Here is a 21,402-nt window from a genome sequence, read left to right on the forward strand (position 1 = left end):
AATGGCACAGAGAGAGGAATTTCGGGAGGTATTTAAATAAGTGAAGTACCTGGCACAATGGAGTCTGGCAGCTCTGGATAGAGCACTTCATTTTATTTTTTTTCCTCCCCGGATTTGTCTTTCATTTGTTTCCCCAGCCCTTCTGTTTATTTCAGCAGTGCCTGACACGGGGACGGTGTGTTAACAGGCCTTAATATTGAACAATTTCTGCTTGTTGTTAGTTATACATCATTTAGGGCTGTGATCATAAATTGTTCAATCACAAGGTTTAGTCAAAACCAGCATTCTTTACTGATGTCTTTTCCCAAGGGTGTTGAAAATTTGATTGTTCAAAGTGCAAATATGGTTTAGCAATCCTTTCCAAGAGTCATTTATCAGAAATCCTAAGGAGGTAATATATAAAAGTGGGATAGAAAACCTGCACATTAAATGGGATTTACCAGCCAAAGCCTTTGGAACTGCTTGCCTGTGAATGACTGGAATGGAGCAGAACAAAGTCAATTACTGACTGTAATTAAGGAGTGGATGCATTTAAACTGTAGAGAGCAGTAGCAGTCTTCTTGAAACTGTCTTGTTACTCCGAAGATTAGTCTGAGGAAAGAAAGAAAAGGACTTGAACTGTATCTTACAGAAAGTATATTTTAAAGGAATTCTCTTCCCTCCATTCTATGATCTGTTTTTACAGATTTGCTCATAAAACACTGATAATATATGATTATCAAAATAACACATTCAAGACAAAGAAACTTTCAACATGTATTTTGCTTTGGTCTTGTTAGCAATGGAGTATCTCTTTTGCATATCATACAGTGCAAATATTTATGCAGTGCTGAATACTTGTATTTTAATAAAGCCTGAATTTACTGAACGGAAGGCTGAACTATGTTGTGTCCTTTTTAAGCCTTCAAAATACAGTAAATCTAATTACATATGTTGCTCTTACTTTGAAAATGTTATTCCATTTCATAATTTTAATAATGATTTGTTTATACTGGGAGAGAGGCATTAGATTGAATTGTTGCCTGTGTTTAGTCTAATTCATATCTGCATGTATACATTAATAAATTCTGATAGATCATATATTTTGAACCCAAACTTTGCCATGTGAACTAGGCATGGAAGTGAAGGTAGCTCTTTGTAGTGCTCACCTCAAGCTGAATTTGGGGTTTTTATTTCCTGTTGGTGAAGGACAGGGTGAGCGTGCGAGTGGTGATTAACGATATGGCCGTGGATTAATGAGGGAATTGAGATCTCCCCCATAAATAACTCTGCCTGGTGCTCAGGGGGCAGTGGGGTGCCTGGAGTGGCTCCCCATGGGTGCAGAGGGATGGGATGAACATCTGCAGCCGGGCAGCCCCGAGCCCACACCAGGGGACCATTCCCACATTCTCAGCAGCACTCCCACAGGATGTCTCCGCTGGGGCTGCACTGACGGGATTTTCCTTAATGCTGATGACTTTGGAAACCTTCCTTACAGGCATTTCCTCAATAAATGGAGGGTTATAGGACAATTAATGCGACATTAGGCTGTTGTTTTTTTGGTTTGGGTTTTCTTTTTCCTGGTATTATTTCAGTTTCAAGGAACATGCTGGGGGTACCCAGGCTGGTGAGGATCTGCTGCTTCTTTTTTGCTTTAGTGAAAATCCTTGACATGGGGGAGATGCAGGGAAACAGCAGCACTTCATGTCAGTGTATTTATGTAATTAAACTGTGCCAGGTTGTAACAGCTTTGCTTTGCATTTTCCCAAAGTTTGGTCAGAAGGAAATCCTTATTGTCTGCTATGCTCAGCCATTCCCCTAAAAATACCTGAAAAGGTACAGAGTAATCCCATGTTCCTGTGAACATTCCAACATTCAAACTAAACACCGAGACCTAAGTATTCCATTTCCATGTGTAGATACCACTGAACTTTACACAAGCAGCTCTTAAAAACAGCAAAATAAGAATAAAACTTTGGTTCTAGAGCTGGCAGGAGCTGAGCTTTTTTGGAGCATGGCCAGAATGAGCTCCTGCCCCTTCCAAAATGTGATGGTGATGTAGCCCTTGGTTGACTTTTCTGCAAACACAGAAAGGTGTTGTGCCCAGATGATGTTCCATGGCCAGACAAACCAGGAATCTGTGGAATAGTCCTGGGATGAAGCACTGCACAGCTCTGGGCCTCAGTTTTGCCATCTGTGAAATGGTTGCTTCAACCTGTTGTGTGGAATACCTGGTGAAATACATACATACATATATACATACATACGTATGTGTATATATATATATGTATGTAAAATAAAAAATTATGCATCATTATAATCCCAGTGGTTTGCAAAAGTTCAGACCAACAGCATATACATACATATTTCAACCAAATATTAGGTTAGGCAGTGAAACAGCGTTATCAGGGGATTGAATATTCTTTTGATAAATATTCCCAGTGAGTGGGTCAAAAATGTAAATCGACTTCTATTCAGACAAACTGGGGATTTTTTTTTTCATGATAAATGGGCTCCTAATTACTCTGCTGCAGCCATCTTTGATGATAATTTCTTTTTTTAATGTGAAAGAGTGACATTATTAATTTTACCAAAATATTTGGAAGTGGTCTGTAGAATCACAGGTAAATAATAAATGTCCAAATTCAAGAATGGAGGTGTCAGATACAAAAACCAATACCAGTGAAATAGAAATGGAAACTGCCAAAGACAGGAAATAATTTTTATGAAGCATTCACTTCTTTTCAGGGTGTTTTGATTTCACTTGAACTGTGTCTTGTTACACTGAGTTTCCTGGCTTTTCTTAACTTTTGTCACACACCCATTATTTCTGCACTATTTGTGCTTGGTGGTTGCATTGCTGAGACAATATCTCGTTTGTTGTGACATATTCAAAACAGTTTTCAGAAGTCTCGGTAACTCAGCATTCCAGCAGACAAACCTCAGCACAAAGAATGAGCATTTGGGGGGAATGGGAGGGAAAACAGAGGAAAATCATCTGTCTGGTGTGTGCTTTACTCACCTGTGTGTGCCCATGCCCTCCCCAGATCACGACAGTGTCAGGAAATGAGTTCCTCCTCCAGTCGGATGTGGACTTTATCATATTGGATTGGTTCCACGCTATCAAAAATGCAATTGACAGATTGGTATGTATTTGTTTTGGCTGTTACCTTTATTAATTAAGATGTAGCAATTTCAACTTCATTTGCTCAGGCATCTCTACAGGTTTTAGGCAGTCAGCAGCTAGCTAGACATTCCTTTCTCTGAAGGATATAAAAAGATGTATGCAAATCTACTAAAAAATGTCAGATAAACAAGGTTGTTGCACAAAAATGTCATTTGATTCTTGCCTCGAAACGGAACGCTACATTTATTTCTCTGAAATAACAAGGACGTTGGCTTGCTGAGGGTTGTAAAAGCACACAAGCACTTAATAACTAATGAATTTTTGCATTTTCTGTTTATGCAGCCTACAGTATATAATCTTCAATAGAACTATTAATACATTTGAGCCTTTTATGAATTTTTGTATTACTTATTCACAAGAATAACACTAGCAAATAATATTCCTTTGTAACTGATTGCTGGTATTCTCCCAGGAAGGCTGGGGGTTTTCTACTAGAAGTAAGCAGGGTTGCGTTTTATTAAAACAGTTTTTAATTACCAAACCAGCTTCAGCTGTAGCTTTTTCTTTCTTTTTTGCTACTCTCAGTACAAATTCCAAACATCTTCCTCCTATTCCTATAAAAGAATATTTTCTTTTTTTTTTTTTTTTTTTTTTTTGAGGGCACTGACTTTCCTTGTTCACTGCAGAATCTGTTGAGAGAAAAATATCCCCATTTCTTGCATTTTTCAGAGGTTTCAGTGCAGTGGAATCTGCAGCCTCTTTGAAAGGGTTAATTTGAACACAGCTACCGTTTCCTTAAAGAGCTACAAACATTCTATTACCCTGAGGCTATAATCAGCCAAGGAAAGTTTGATCTGATGATGTATGTCTTCATATTGTGCATTTCATTGGGTGTGTGAGGATATTGATATCCAACTAAAGATTTTTGGGGTGGAGTTTTCCATGGAGACTCAGAAAAAAAAAAAATTTTTGGCTTATTATTCAACTAAACATCTAATAAACCGGATTATACATATATGTGTATATATATATATATATATATATATGGTTTTTTTTAGTGAAGCTGAAGTAATATTGTGGCTTCAGCAGCCCTGAGCAGCTGGAGGGGCACAAGTGGCCCGTGGCTGGCTGGTCCTGGCCAAGGTCCGAGTGCGCAGGACAGGATGTCACCACACACCACTCCTGGCCACTCCATCCCTGCCATCTATTTAAATCCTGAATCTCTGAACGAGTGTGGAAAGCCTGGCAGCTTTCCAGGCTGTTGGGATGGCTGAGTCTCACCTGACCAAATGCCACGGGGAGAGACGTGGCTTCAGTCGGAACAGAGGCTCCTTTTTTTCGGTTTTTTTTTTTCTTGCTTCTTTTCCCTGCTCATTTTCACTTTGTCTGCCAGTAAATTAGAATAAGAGGAAAGCCCCCCGACTACTTCTTAAGCTTGAACCAGCAGAATTCAACCCCAAATTTGCAATGATGTTTGAAGTAATTGTGTTTGCAAGAATATTTACTGTAACTATCTAAACCAGAAAGGCAATTTAAACACCCTTCCTCTTTGCCAGCATTTGAAAGTAGCCTGCAATGTGGAAATAATTTTGGTCCCTAAAGCCTAAAGAAGCAGGCCTTTTGTTTTCCTCACTTAAATGGGAATTTATCTCAGAAATTAGGATCAGTCTGTCAGGGCCATAAAAGCTTTGCCATATGACAAATTTTGCATTACACTTTCCTTAAATTATATACTCCCTGCACACTTGCTCTGTGTGTGTCTGTTAGCTTCTGTACTGGCATTCTGGAATCTCTTGCTTAATTCTTACAAATAATAATTTTATTAAAAGCATACACATATGTATATACATATATATATATTCTTTTCCCAGCCAAAAGAGCAGAGAATTACATCAAGAAATTTGGAGTTCAAAATCAGAAGATCCTCCAGCATCGAATTACTGAATAACTTAGACACTGAATCCAAAGAGCCAAAGCCTGAACACAGAAAATCTTTAAGTAAGGCTTTTTTTCTTTCTTAATTTTTGTATATTTTTTATATTTTTTTTTTATTTCTTTCCTTTTTAGATAACTATGCCATTACAGGGCAAGATAATTTTTATTACATACAGAATGTAAGGAAGATCACTGGGAATTTTAAAGCTGAATATGTTCTGCACTGATATACATAACTTGCATTTAAGTAAAGACAGTTACTAGCTCCATACTTTTAAAGGGTGACACTCTCTCCTAAGCAAAATAAATTTGTTTAGGAGCAAAGACATTTATTTAAGCCATTTATTTTTAAAAATAAGCAACATGAGCCCTGCATTAATGGTCTGTTGCAGTTGCTTTGTTTCCATTTTAGTAAAATACCTCAAATTGCCAGAGTAATTTTGTCTGTTGTGTATTTATACACTGAATTGCTGAAAGAATTGACATATCCTCTGCAGCCAACAATCAGTGATGTATCTATAATTTTATAGAAGATAAATTCCAGGGTTTGCCGTTGATTTTTGTCAGTGTGATTAGAAAAGAAAGTGATCTAAAACTAGCAGGGCTGTGCTTTACTCCTCTGAAAAGACTTTCCCGGTTTGTGCCGAGGTGCTGGTGAGATCGTGGGCAGCAGGAGCTGGTGCTGACCCTGAATCCCTCACTCAACGTTTTTTTAACATCCCCTTCTCCCCTGAATTTTTGTTTTCCTCCCTGTTGGGTGGGAGATTCACATCCTGGCCCCGATGTCATTGCTGTGACAGCCCCAGACTGGCAGGCTGGCTCGAGGTGCTTCAGGTACCAAAGGGCTCTGTCGGAATTTGCCCGCACGCAGTTCAGTGCAGGATCAAAGCCTGAGATGTTAAGGAAAGGGCTGCATTAAAAAGACACAACATAGTTATTTTTAATGATAATTATCCACACAATCATAAATATATGCACACATGCGTGTGCGTACACACAAATAGAGACTCATTAAATAGTCTCTTTTTGTAGACCACAGGATTTGGGGGTTTGTTTTCTTATTATCTTGAAGATGTTTCTTTCTTTCTTTTTTTCTTTTTTTTTTTTTTAAGGGTTTTGTGGTTTCGGTGGTTTTTTTTTTCCTTTGTGTTATAAAATATAAAGTAGCCTGAACGTGGCTTGTGAAAAATTGTCCCAATATCTTAGCACTGGGTGTTGTGTTGCATTTCTCAGAGAAAGAAAAATAAGACTGAGAGCACAGTGAGTTCTGAGGGTCTGATTCTGCTCTTATTGTAGCTAATAGCAAAATGCCCATAAACTGTCTCAGCACTCAGGGAATTTTTATTTATTTATTTAGACTTCTCACATATCTTTAAATGATAATTTGTCAGACAAAACAGAAAAAGTGACTATGAGCAGTGACAGAGACTTAGTCTATGTTTCTTTTCAAACCTTAGAGAATCCTGAATAACCTCCGTTTTGTTAAAGGCTATTTAAACTATTAAAAAAATGTGAAAATATCTGCTGTGAAATCTCACTGAATCGAAGCTTGCATTTAAATACCGTAGATTGGATTGCTTCTAAAATATGTATTCAGAACTTTTTTTTTTTTGGCCCCTTGAGATCAAGCAATTATGTGGAATTAGAAAAATCATATTATTCACTTACTTATTAGTAGTCTAAGCACAAACTGTATTGTCAGTTTTCTGCCTTTGGCTTTCTGTGCCCTTAATGTTCACACAAGTATCGTAGCCAGAATTATCGGCAGCTAGAGCCAAAATTGCTTTAAAAAGGCATGAGAACTGGTAATGACACATTGTTAGCAGTTAACAGGTGGTCGTTTCATTGTCCAGTTTGACTGCAGAGCACAAAGATATGTGCAATATCTGCAAGTGTGTTTATAAAGTTCTTGCAAAGTTTAACGATTTTATAATTTTATAGTGCTTTTACGTTATTGACTATTGCCAGTGCCAAATCCAAACAAAGGAGATTTTTTAATGATGCCTTAGAACTCCTCCAGTTTAACAAAGAAGATGAGCAACTGATGTGTTAGCAGCCCACCCCCTCCTGTTCTGATAACCTTTAATGAAATACTCAGACAACTCAGATCCATTTGTATTTACCTTATCTACATTGTAGGACTTGGAAAAAATATCCAGTTTTAGACCTGATACTGCAGCAACATTTTTTTTAGAAGTATAAGTATATAAAAGACAGGTACATTCTAACCAAAGCATTTCAGTAATTTACTTTTTAATTTAAAACTGGGGAGACTGTCCCTAGAGTTTTAGTAGCTGGAATTTGGTTTTTATGTCTAATCCTAATTGCTTCTGCTTGCACTACAAGGACAAATGGTAATTCTCTGTTATGCTTTTTGAGCTGTACACTGATTTCATTGAAAATTGTGCTCAAACTGCCAGGCTCAATTTCCAAAGTTCAGAGAATGGCCATCCTCTTGGTCACACAGCTTTTCAGTGGCTTCTCATCCAGTCTGGTTTCAACTGATGCTCTAATTGAAGTTTTCTTGAGTTAAGAAGAAACCAAGAATGGCCTTGGGGAGTGTTACCAAAATATGTAAAACTGTGATCTTGTTCTCAAATACATGGAAAGAGATGACTTTTTATTTTATGATGTCAGCTATTTCACTGATATAATTTCTGCAGCTGATGCTGGTCAGAAATAACACATTTTTTACCCCAGCAACCTCCTCCATTAGAAGAAGGGTGCACAAGAAGATTGCCTTGCAGCACCACTTCTTTTAATGCAAAGAAGTGTTATTCTAAACAGATAAATTTAAAAATTAGCGTCAGGCTTCATAATTTCCAAGTAATTTAGTTATAACTAAAACCATAGGGGTATTTTGTTGTTTTTTTTTCTCTTAAGGTTAATTAGTACCGGTTATTATTGGGTCCAATGATAGGTGGTCTGCCATGTTAATTTTGCATCCCATGGAACCAGGCACCTGGGTTACTCTCAAGTGGAGATGCTGTTGTGGTATATGGGAAGTAGGGAAATAATCTGGGATGTAGGGAAAGGGTGTGTGCACCACAAGGTTCCTAGGAATTGTTCTTCTCTCCAAAACCCAAGGGGCTCACTGTGTGAGCACCACAGGAGTGTCAGGACAGTTGTATTTTGGGCAGTGAAACCAAGTGAATGCTCTCAGCTAAGCTCAGCCTTTCTTTGCCTGCCCATGCACCCATCTTGTGGTTTGCATCCTCTGGGCCATTTGTGGCCATCATCTGGGAATTCTGTCCCTCAGGAGTGACCTCTTGTGGAACAGCCTGGGCTGGAGTCGCTATTGATTGTCGGAGGGGATCAATTCCCCTTCTGCTCCCCCTCTCTCAGATGGAAACAAACAGCTCTGCAGTAGGAAGAGTGCCCTTTGGCTACCGTATCAATCTGAGGGCTGCTCTTGTCAAAATGCACAATCACAAGCTTGATAATGCAATCCATTCCCAAAGCACTATAATTCCAACCTGTTCTCCATCATTTCCTTATGGCGTCACATTTACTCAGTTCATCACATTCTTATTAATATTTTAGGTTTCCTTGAAAGTGATGGAATTCTATTTTTATTACAAAAGCAACAAGAATAAATACTAATTGTTGTCAGTTATTTCCTTATGTAGTGGGAACAGTAATCTGTTCCTCAGCTTTAGGTTGCCAAAGCAAAATAATGAAATATTTTAGACATTTAAAAAAATCTGTGATATTAGATAAATGCAATTTGATCTCCTTGTTTGCCACATAAAAGCTGGAACTGCCTGAATTGATAAGATTGAATTGCATTATTTTTATTGTTTCTACTCGCATATTTTTTCCTTATCTTCAAGAACACTTTACTTGAAACCCGGTGGTTAGTCATGCAGACTGGAAAATCTCCTCCATGTTTGAATTCTAGCTGGAGGTGCCACAACTCCAGCATTAAGAATGTTAAAAAATGTATATGTGTGAAAAGGAGCATCTTGGTGAGTAGTGGCAGCATTATTGCTATTCATGGCTGTTTTAGTGTCTCAATAAGAGTAGTCGGGGACCCCAGGCGTCATTGTGCCAGACACAATGTGATACCAAAGTAAGGCAATTCCAGCTCTCAGCCCCAATAAGGACAAGCTGCAACAGGTGGAGAAAAGCAGACAAAGGCAGGGGGTGGAAGGAAAAGTTGACAGCAAAGCCGACATGTCATGCATATTAAACAGCAGGCTTGGGATTCCTTCCTGCCCTCCGTAAGGATCAGGGTCTTAGCCCAGGCACCCTGGCCACCAGCCAACTCAAATAATGATATTTTCCCTACCTAAATTCCTATTAGACTTTCAACAAGGAGCAATGGGTCTTTTGGTCCAAAAGGGTGATGCTTTGCCCTTAGGATGCCACAGTCTTTGCACGCTTCCCTAGGGAATAGCCTCATGGCAGCGTCTGGGAATACACCTCCTGGCACCTTTTAAAACAAGGGAAAAAATGCAAAAATAAAAGCTTCTGGATCATAATTTCGATTTGCCTTCATAGGTATTTGCTATAAAGTCATCTGGGCATTGAAGTCTGCTTTAGTGTCTTAAAAGACAGTTAAATTCAGGAGATTAGGATTGAACCATGGACTTTTTGCTTTTAAACTGCATAAAATTGCTTTTCTTGTTTCACTTACTTTTCTTCAGAAGATTGAATTTTGAAGCTTGAGCATGGTATGTATTTATCCCTAAGTAATTACTAAAGCATCCAGAATCCTTTCTGAAGGTAGTTTGTTAGATACCTAAGTCTGTACAATGAGTGTGAAGCAAAAAACAGCAGCAGAAACCCATTTTGGTAATTTAATGGACATGGTGGAAGAAATGGAGAATTTGGTAGAGCTTGAAAACTTCATGGCTCCACGTGCTACTTGGTCCTCCCCAGGCTAAAGCATCTTTCAAGGACTTGTTTGAGGGTTTTAAGTTTGTCCTTGCACAGAATTAGGAATTTCTGTGGCAATGACCTCCTGTATGAGGCTGTTGTTTCTCTGAGCTGAGAAAGGATGGGCATCAGGGCACAAACACATGGATTTGCATGGTTTTGGCTGTGTAATAACAGAAGGGGGGAAAAAAATCTGACATTTATTTCTTGAAAACATATATGTCCTAGAAAAAGTACCGCAATTACAGACAGTGCTGAGAGGAGTTTTCTTTCTTCCTCTCTAGCACATGAAAGGGATGGAAGGTTGGGAGACCATGTCTTGGGATGTAGAGAGAGGTTTTACTGGCTTTGAGAGATAGAGGAAGGTTTTACTGGCCCAGCCAAGCTTTTGGAGGAATGGATTTTCTGGTAGTTTATGTAGCCCTTCATCCACACAGGGTCCCCTCTTTGAAAAGGGGGCTGATTAAGAGGCTGCCCAGGGCACAGGTGGAGTTACCATCCCTGGAAGTGATCCAAAAAGGTGTGGATAAGGCCCTTGAGGACATGGTTTGCTGGTGAACATGATGGTGGCTCTGGGTTGACAGCTGGACTCGATGATCTTAGAGGTCTTTTCCAACCTTCATGATTCTAATTAGAGCCATAGAAGTTGGAAATCACTCCATTTCTTTGTTAGTTCTGATGAGGTCTGAATTCCTTCCCTTTCCCAGCTCATTTATTTCAGTTAGATGTGAAGTTCAAAGCCAAATGATGCTATTTAGGGACTATTATTATATTACAATGTTAGTGTTATGTATAGGTCAGTTTTATTACTTTTAATAAAGCCAAGAAACATAAAGCAATAATGTATATTAGCGCAGCATTACCAATGGCAACAATTAAAACACAAAGCAAAATGAAAACTAGCTGCAAATATGCAGTTTCCTACTGCAATGTTAATTTTGTCACTCTGCATCTTGTATGTTTGTGGCATTTATTTTTATTGCATTGACAGGAATGCACCCAGCTTCATGGACTAAAAAAAATCAGGAAAATAAAATGCAACATGCTGGGTTTGCAGAGTAGAATCACTCATCTGGACTACAGGGAAGAGACATTTTTTTACATATTTGTGTTCCTATGTTTCTCTGCCACATTAAGTATAGGTATACTGCCTTCTTAGAGCTTAGGAAAATACTGATTCAGCAACAAAGAAGTAATAATATTGGCATGTGGGAAACAAAACATGCCAAATTGGGAAACAAATTGTGTCACTTCTACTGATAATAGAAGATTATGTTGCACTCAAAATCACAACTGGCTGTGACTAGTCCTAAAAAAATTTACATTTTTTCCTGAATTTGAATATCCTGTTTCCATCAATTATAATATAATGTTTCCTTAATTCTTTGTTTTATTTCTACTTCACTCTCCAAAATCCTTCCAGAGTTTATTATTTGGGTGGAAAAAGCATATTTTTAAATTGGGCATATCCAACTTCCATATAAACATTTGGCAGGGAAACCCATGCATGTTCACTTAATTCATTTTTATTGAACCAAGTCCAGATTTTTAGCCAGGAAAAAGTTAGATATTAATCATATCTGAGCAGGATCATTAAATTTTCCTTTACCTTCTAGAACAGCAGGGTCATTATAGAACCATGAGAAGTTAGCTCACTTATTAATCTTTACAATTACATAAAAGTGATCATTTTTATAGTACTTAAGAGTAGCTCTAACCCATTATGTGAAGAGTATGGGGGAATATTACAATATAATATAATGTATTATTATAGATGTGACCTGTGACTCATTGGTCTGCTCACTGACACACAACTCCCTGGAAAAGTTATCTGTTTGAGCTTGGATAATCTTTAATTGTTTCACACTCCTCGTGCTCATTTATGGGGCATACTAGTAAATAGGGAGCTAGTCACTGAGTTATTAATTACCTCATTATTACTTAATTATCACCATTGCATACTTCATTTTTATGGGGAATTACATCATAAAAGAAGGTATTTTATGCTGCCCACCACAGTTAAGTATGAATGACAGCGATAGCTAATGTAGGATTGAGTTAGTTAAAGGAAATCAATCAGAAATCCTCACTATAGATTACTATCCAGTTTCTTCTGCCTTTTGCAGCTAACACTTCTCATCCTTGACTTTGAAACCCAACAGTTTAAACTCAGTTCTTGTTTCAGTGGACTAATCCCCTTTCATAAATCATGTTCAAGTGCTGAAATAATTTGCACATCGTTTAAAGAGTATTTGCTTTGAAACATTCACCTCAAGCCCTTTTGTATATCCTTTCTCTCTAAAGATTTGTAGTATTTGTTTTGTTCTCTGAGGTATAAAAGACCTGGGTAAACTTTATTCCTGTTGTTTCAAGATTAGTGAAATAAAATGCATATTTATTCAACTGGGACTGAAAGGAGCTTTAGTAAAGACGATCATACATACGACCCAGGGGAACGTTATAATACAAAATGTCTGTCTTAAAATCTCTTTAGGTTTGTTCAAAACACTATTGAAGGACTTAAGTTTAAAGAAAGAAAAAGAAAAGGTTACAAATCCATATTTCTGCTTTGTTCCAAAGAAGAGAGAGACACCACGCATTTTTCTTAACAAAATAAAGTCCTGCATGTGCACTCTAGATGGGTTTGATATGGAGGCAAGAAGAGACTGGATATCATGATTGCTTTAAGTATTTTCTTACTGAACCACAGATACTGACACAATCCTTAAGACAAGTACATTTTGGAAAAATTGCAGGTTTGTTTTTCAGACACACACTTGCTTCAGAAAAAGCAATCACAAACAAATAATGGGATTTTAGGCATTATCGGAGCCAAGCAGCTGGGCTTTTTTCCAAGCACTAAAAGTGAGGTAGACTTCAGTAATGAGGAATCTACTCTGGCTCTGTTACTTCCAAGCTTAACTATGCAACACGTCTTCCACTGGTTTGGGTGCAGTCTCTTAGTTCCATAGCAAGTAGATATTTCCTTATATTAAATAGCAAAACTAAGGTTTGATATAGAATGTACAAACTCCCACAGTTTTTATAGTTGAAAGCAGCCCACTATGCAGACAGCTACCTCTGCTCAACCTTCCATCACCATGTGGCAGTGGCAGTAGATCTCCAGTTTTTGCATCTCCATACTTTGCCTCCACAGGGAAGGAACAGAGACTGACAACAGATAACACCTGAATAGATGGAGGCGTTCTCACTGCAACAGGGAATATTTTAGACTGCCAGTCTTTGGAGAGAGGTCAGAACTAGAGCAAGTGAGCAGGACTTGCTGAACTTTGTGATTCAGGAAGTGCCAGTCCAGTCCATCACTTTTATAAGCAAATTTTTGAATGGTATTTATGGAAAAAAGTACCCCTATTGGAAGGTTGTAGCCAGAAAAATTATTTTTACACTATACTGTATACTGAAGTTTCACTATTATTTCTAACTAATCTAGATGCAATCCTCATGGTATTTTGGGAGGGATGTGACAGAAATAAGGAGGTTTTTAGGTTATAAAAGTCTAAATTAAGCCCAGTTAGACAGACTGTATGTCAGGCTCTAGACAGTCATACCTACTTTCCAGACTCACCTTTTTCCCTCCGATTAAATAATTTTTATATTTCCTCCTAGGTAAAACTATCTTTTTAATTTAAATTGTGACAGCAAATTCCCAATATTTAAACACCAACTTAACAGCACTCTCTTCTGGACAGGGTATATTAGTGGAATTAAAAAGGAATGTTTTTTGTATGATCTCCTCTTTGCTCCACACTCTTTGCTTGTTCACAAGCCGGGTAAACAGATCCTGCCTCTGAAAGCCAAAGGGTGGAACATCACTGAAGGGTTAAATGCTGTATTGTTTCTCAATTAAGTAAAAGGTTCCAACTAGCTGGCTTTAAATATTGATGCTGAAGAGAGAGCTATGACATATGAGCAGCTCCCCTCACCACCGAGGATATTTGGCTCCATTTAATTAATTCCATTGGCCATTGTCTTAAGTGCGCCCAGGATTCACCCAAGAGGAATTCACTTGCCTTGCTGTTATTGAAAAGTGTAACACAGCATTATCTGCCTCAGACAGACTTTTTGTAGCATTGAATCAATTCCCCAGTTCTTGAAAACAACTACCTCATTTGATTCCTTTCATAATTAATGAAATTCGGTAGTAATGCTTTTGCCCCTCAGCTCAGGCTGGAAAAATGTTCCAAAACTTCAGTTTTCAAGCTGAAAGCACTCTAATTTTCAGCCTAAATGGACTTGTGGTGCAATTGTGTTCTTGTGGCAACATTTAGCCTGCTCTTCATTTTCAGCAGTTCTGCCTCAGGTATACCACCCCCTGCTTGGGCTGACAACTGGGCCAGCCAAGACTTTTTAGTCTTTCTTACTATACAGTGTTGCTTTTCTTTTTTTTTTTTTTTTTCTGATCATCTCAAATAACACTTTTCTGAATTTCTTCCCCTTTTAGTCAGTGTTTCTTGCACAAATATTCAAGCTAAGCTCTTCCCACAGACTGGGAAAGCGGAATTCAGTCTCCCATATAGAAATGGTTTGCCTGATACAGAGTGGAGGTTGTATTTATCTCTTTCATTGCCACTTTTTTGGACATTAAAAGTAAACAACCAGGACATGAAGATTCTGCTGTCCTTTAATCTCTTGCCTCCAATGCATTCATTATGAAAACTAAAGAGGAAGCCTGCCTTAAGCCTTTTCATAGCACATAAAATATGTTCCTACATGTGGTAAGTGCTTGTAATTAATTTTTAAGGTGTTCAATTTAAACAAAGAAGTAACATTCTTATAAAACTGAGCAACTCTTAGCAAATAGCAGGTTTAAAATAAATGAAACTAAAACATTTAAAAGTACCCCAGTGCTAATATATTTGAAATAAAGCCCTTTGGAGATGAAAAAGGATTATCATGGAATTAAACTGAAATTCATGAAGACACTTTATGCAGAACACAGAAATAATTTTAAAAGCATACAGGTATGAAGCCCTACTAGAGGAAGCTTTGCAGTTTATATATTTTGCAATCCCATAGTGACAGTACATTTTATAGTCACTTTTGCTGAGGAAGGTCATTCTTCAGTCCAAGGACTCAGGGCCCAAGGGAAGGTGGACAGATGTGGGCAGGGCAGAACAGCAGGGGAGCCAGATGCCCATTGGATCATTTTCCATTTAGCAAATTTGGGGCACAAACTTAAGATAGCCTTTATCTTGGTGGGTATCTATAATGAAAGACTCCATGCAAGGTGCAGGAACTCATGGTTTGATCCACATCACTTCATGCTCACTCTTTTTAGGACAGACTGGCTGTGACCTAGTAAGAAAAAGCTTTTTTTTTCTGTTTTTCTCAGGAGTCAACTGGCTCCTGAGCAGCACAGGTTTTCCCTAGAGAAGTTATACTTGAAGAACCACAAAGCTGACTAAAAAAGTAAGCAGTGCAGGTGATGACCCCAGGATCACTGTTGGACTATCTTCTGTCCAAGCCCATAGATACATTAACTTAAACCAAACTCTTCTTCTAATTTCCACCGTTTCCTAGAAGTTCAGAAGTTCCTGCAAAAATAATCTTTGTATAAATATTTGTGTGAAAACACATGTAGTAACCTCTTTCCTTTCTATTTAGAAGTAAAGATGATTATTTTAGAGTGCTATAATGCTCTTACCTTCCTTTCTTCTTTTGAAAGTATTTCAGCTAATGTGTTTGAATGAAAATCAAAAGACAGCACTAAAAATTAATGAATAAATAATGAAGATACTGTAACACCTGGATTATTATACAGTGTTATCTGAAATCACTCAATACGACGGATCAAGGCTAGACCTGATATTAAGGCACAATTACAAGCAGTGGAATACTTAATTTATTGTTTTGACTTTGCTCTTAATGCAAGATACACAGTAATTTCTGAACTGACATCGGTTGTCTGGTTTAAAATATCTTTTGTTTTGGCATCTGATAGTTTAATATTGGGGTTCAACTATGAGAAAAGCAATTTTTTTCTGTTATTTTAGCAGGTAGCTGGAGGGATGGAGGCAGAAGAAAATGTGAGGGAGAGACATAAGAAAAGGGGATGATTCAAACATGGTGACATGGGGAAAGGGAAAGAAAATGAAAGGATCCTGAAACACCATAGTTTGCTGCATCATTTGTCTGAATTTAGTTTCTTTAGGGGTACTGTAGCAGATATTGCCTGCTGAGTGGGAAACAGTGCCAGGCAAGGCAGAGCAGTCTCATCTTTTCCAACAGAGTTTTTAAAAAAATTGTTTGCATTTGGAGAATGTGAGAATGGAGAGGATCCATTAGAATTACAACCCACAAGGAGAATGCTATTTGAAAACAAGTTTTTTAACTGGTGAGTTGTAACTCAGAAAACTGAGTTAGCAGAATTCACCTTTTCCAAACAATTGTTTACTTGGAATTCATCTGTAGCTATTTCTGCTCAAGTTATAGGTTATTCACAGTAATAAAGCTTTCTAATTCTGTGACAGAATGTTCATAATGTCTTTAAAATACTCAGCTGGATAATGGTCCCCAGGATCTGGACAGCAAGACTTCAAAAGGCAGAGTCCTCTGATCTCCAGTTTCCTTATTCTCTCTAAGCTTGGAAGGTTTCAGCTATCAAGTTTTATTGGTTGATAGTCTAATTGCATTTGTATTATCTTTCCCCTTAATATTATTTTCTTTTCTCTGTCTTGGATTCCATCCAAATATTGCAGAGACCATGAAGCAGTTTTCTGAAATGTTTTGCTTTCACTTTGATGCTTAACTGCTTTACACGTGAGTGCTGCAATAAGGTGCAGGTTTCTGATAATAGTTTTCCTTTTGTGAGGAAAAGTTTCCACAATCTCCTGTACTTTGCTTATGTTTGATAGAGCCCTTCAGTTTGAGGCTTTTCATGGACAAGATAAGGTTTGGTTAAACATCTGAACTTTTGAATGTTTATCTGAACTAGATTCGACCCCTAAATTTGTCCATCATTAGTTATTTTGCTTTTCTGTTTCGAGACTAAATTATGCTATTAAATATGTTCTGAAGTAGGTTAAGCCCCTGTGCAGTTTGTCAGCTGGAACATTAATTTTAAAGCTAAAGCAGTCTTCTATTGGCTCTTTTTAACATTTGTCTGAATTTTGACCACGGCTGGTCAAACAGAGAGTCAGTGCACCCATGAAAACCCCACACGTTGCTGATTGAAGTGTCTTGGAGTTGTGGTGGCTGGCCTGATTTTATTTCAGGAAAATATCCTGGTAATTAGTAACTATTTGCCTGTTCAAGCAGCTTGTTCCAGTGCAGCTGTTTTGGAGACTAGATAAAGCAGTAAATGTCACCACATGCCCTGCAGGATCTCTGGAGGTGTCCCACTCTGAGCCCCTACACAAGGGCCAGGCAGACTGGGGGTCCCAGCCACAAAATACATGGCTAAATAAACCAGCAGCTCCTTTTTGGACTTTCCTTTTCCTCCTGTAATTCCCATGTCTCAGTCCAACAGGAGGATGACCCACAGCACATCTCACAAGGCACCTTTCCACTCAAGCCTCTACAGCTAGCCTCACAAAAAAAAAGCTGTAGCCTGATTTTGGTCTGCTTTGTGGGTTTGTTTATTTTATGCAGATCTTAAATCACCTTTAGGGAATCTTTCCAGTGTCTTCACCTGGACACTACCTCAGCAAAGAGCTGTAACTGCTCAAAAGACTGAAGATCAGTTGTGTTTTAGCAAATCGAAATAATTTCTATATAAAAATAAAATTGAGTTGATGGAATGAGGGTGACTGTCTAAGGCTTATATTTATGTGAACATAGATATTGGAGATTCTTACCAGAATTTTCACTTGAGGTAAAAGTAAAAAGAATTCTGAAATCTGATGATGTGCTCCTTTTAAAAATGAGCTCATGGGTGATCTTCTGTTGTTCTTACTCTAATGATATAATTGAGGTAGGGATAATTTGATAAGATATAGTTGACAGAGTACAGCAAATGGATTTCAGATCCCTGGCTAGATATTTTTTTGATTACTTTAAAGATAATGGGTGTGCCTTTCTTCTTCATAAATTACCACATCTACATTCATTGGAAAGTACTAAACTTGCTCTTTAAAAGAGAAAAATATGCTGGAACTTGTGGTTTGAAGCAGCAAATATAGAGCTGAATGTCACTACTGTTTCTCATTGGAAATAAACAGTTTTAGCATGTTGGTTTCATAACTTAGGCACTGTGAATAATTTTGTTCTTTATTGTATAAGAAACACTCTAAGTTTATTTTGGGTCAAAAACTATAAGGTTGTGAGTATAATCGGAGATGAGTGCAATGGGAATGTACTTAAAGATTAAAATAATTTACTTTTAAAATTTAGAAGAACAAAGCATAATCAATAAAAGTTTCAAGAAAAAGGAAATTTGTCGCTAGGATATTCTTTCTGGAAAGGTCCCAAAAGATTGGATCTGAATAAGAGACTCAACAAGGTATCCAAGCACATGTCAAAATTTCAATATATGAAACATTTGTATAATTCTTAACAAGGCTGATAATAATTTGCTTCAAAAATCATGAGGCAGAATTATATATATGTTTTTAAGGTAAAATTTCCAAATGGCTACTAGCAGCCAGCCTCTCAAAAGGGTTTTCTTTTGGTGTAAATCTGTCCTGGTAGAAAAAGGAACCATATCATTTTCTTGTCTTTTTGCCTGAGCAATTCATTGTAAGTGATGACTATTCATAATATTTGCAAAAGGTTGAAAAGGTTTTTTTTCCAGATTAACTCAGGAGGCAGGTTTAAAGATTTGAAAGTTATTTGCATATATTTCACAATAGAAGAAAGCAAACAGACCTCCATACTCTAAAATCCTCTGAATGCATTTTTTATTGAAAATTACTCGTTCAACTCAATCTAGAAATACTCTACAGCATCCTGTTCTGTCTTCCTCAACCTCCAATTGCATGGAATTTCTTTTTTGTTTTGTGAAGTCTTCTTAGATAATATTTTATGCTATATATGTCATCTTCAAAAGTCATAACTCAAATACTGCACTTCTTTTGCTCAGTAGCTGTCATGTTTTATGAGTGGGTTAAGACTGTGTGGCTGCAAACACTGGTTCACCCAGTTAGGTGAGGGCAAAGACCATTCTTCAATTCCTGTTTGTTCGACCACCCTTTGAGTATTCTCCTGGGAATATTTTTGCAAAGAGGCTGTGTCAAGAGTCCTAATCCCTGACATGAGCTTGGGCAGACCAGTTTCCCCTTCCCAAGTACACTGTGCTGTCTCCTCTTTAGACTCTAGATTGTCTGACTTTTTGTGCTGTAGCAGATTTCCTCCAAGTCCCACATGTTTTACATTAGATGAACATAAACTGGTCATACTGTATGAATAAAATGAATTCATTGATTTCTGGCATTGTGGTTTTAAATTCGAGTTAAGTTTGTATAACAGTGTTTCTAATATTGTGACAATACAAAAAAAAATTAGTGGAAAGAAAGGCTTGGCAAGTCCTGGATGATCTAGACCAGTCTCTCCTGTCACAAGGTACTGTGTTCTGTGTCCTCATACATAAATTTATTAAGCTGCATCTTAAATTCTTTTAGTTTTATTTGCCACCACGACTTCTTTAAAAGGGTGGTTTAGAACTTCATATTATGGCCAGTTTACACTCATCTATTCTCATGCCAACATTGTTCTTCAGTTAAAACAGCTCTTCTCCCTCCCTGCTGTCCTCCTCTCCTGCTCCTTTTCCCACCCCCACCAGCAAATTCATAGAGAACAATCACAGCTCTTCCCAGCCATTTTCTAGCTGGCCAAACATGCCAAGCTCCCTGTCTCCTTCCAAAATCTCAGCAGCCTCTTTCTCCTGATGCTTCTCACTAATGTTGCCTGCTCTTCTTCTGCCAGGAATTTCCACCTCACATATGAGTGTCCAAGGTTATACACTCATGAGAGAGAATTATTTTTTATTAATTAGAATTAAATATTTTGTATTTCTTGGTCAGGTACTAGAACAGGCTACCTAGGGTGGTTGGGTCACAGTCCACCACATTTGGAAATGTTCAGAAGATGTGCAGATGAGGCACTTGGGGACTGGGTTAGTGGTGGGCTTGGAAGAGTTGGACTTGATGGTCTTTGAGGTGTTTTCCAACCTTGATGACTCCATGATTCCATAATTCCAATCCTTCTCTAACCATGCTGTGCATAATTCTAGTTCTAATCCAGTTACTCCAGTTTCCAGTCTCAAAGTCACCAAGTTTTTGCTTGATACTCTGAATTCTTGTCTCAACTGATGATGCTTCCAGCCTTAAGTCAACAAGTAATTTTTGAATGCTTCTACTTTCCTGCTGAACTCTTTAATGAAAACATGAAGACCAGTTCCAAGAATATTTCAGGACTTCCACTGGTAACTTCCCTGCAATACAGTAGTTCTCCTTTCAACAAAGCTCATTTTAATACCTTATTTAGTCACTTCACAGTTATTGTTTTAGTTCTCTACATCTCCTCTGGTTTAACTAATCATTTCCTATTTGGCATCATATCAAATGCACAAATGAAATCCAGATAGATTTGGCCAATTACATTTCCATTTTCTAAAAAGCATTATTTATTTTATTAAAGAGAGGTATCTGGTATGATCTGTGTTTATAAATCCAATATATATTCAGAACTATTGCTACATTTCTAAACATTTATGGTACAAATACCACTAAGAAAAGCTGTATGAGGAGTGACATTTTTATTTTCCAATATAAATGTGTAGTGATGTTTAACACACTATTAATTTATTTCCATTTATTATTAGAGGGGGACAATTTTTTTTTATTTTATATGCATAAGAGCATGATGCAAAATATGAATTATACAGTCATTTTATTGAATCTTTACTGCTAATGCACGCAAATTTCACAAAGTGTAATGACACTACTGAGCACTTAAGTTGTTAGGCTGTCATATTACAGAAAAATTATTTGTGCTATATAATCACTGTTTTCTTTTTCTTATTGTTTATTTCATAAACATCTGTAAATGTAAATATACTTGCAGTGGCAAATATCTGTTATTGCACCATAAACCTGATTGACTTCAGGTCCTTTGGTGCCAAACCAAACAAAATCTTCCAAGCCACTGGAAGATGATACCCATTCTGATCCTGCACATTTTGAGTCTATGCTCTAATCTGTAGTTTTGAAGCTTATAAGAATAATGATCAGATACAATGCTAAAATCCTGCATTTTTTGCCCTCAGTCATTTTTCTAGTGCCTTTAAGCTGACTGTGCACCTGTCTCTCATTCTACTCTTTTACAAAAAAAAAAAAAAAAAAAAAAAAAAAAAAAAAAAAAAGGTAATTATAGTGTGTATAATTCAGAAACATGCCCAGGGATTTCACCGAGGGATAAAACAGGATGACTGGCAAAAGTCCTTAACTCAATAAAGAAGGTGAGGTGAATTCTTTATCCTTAGTGAGCAGATTTTATTGGCTCCATCTCAGAGCATCATAAAG

At 37.5% G+C, this 21,402-nt stretch overlaps 1 protein-coding gene across 3 annotated transcripts in view; it reads left to right on the forward strand.

Moving 5' to 3' along the window:
• Positions 1 to 21,402, forward strand: part of ARHGAP15 (Rho GTPase activating protein 15) — a 321,355-nt gene that overhangs the window by 158,918 nt on the left and 141,035 nt on the right. For all 3 annotated transcript variants that reach the window (XM_079311046.1, XM_079311047.1, XM_079311045.1), the window contains 2 exons: positions 3,027 to 3,125; positions 4,978 to 5,104. In XM_079311046.1, the coding sequence (XP_079167172.1) occupies positions 3,027 to 3,125; positions 4,978 to 5,104 (226 nt within the window). The remainder of the gene's footprint in view (positions 1 to 3,026; positions 3,126 to 4,977; positions 5,105 to 21,402) is intronic.

Source organism: Erithacus rubecula, assembly GCF_903797595.1.
Source record: "Erithacus rubecula genome assembly, chromosome: 8".
In the NCBI taxonomy this organism is placed as follows: domain Eukaryota; kingdom Metazoa; phylum Chordata; class Aves; order Passeriformes; family Muscicapidae; genus Erithacus; species Erithacus rubecula.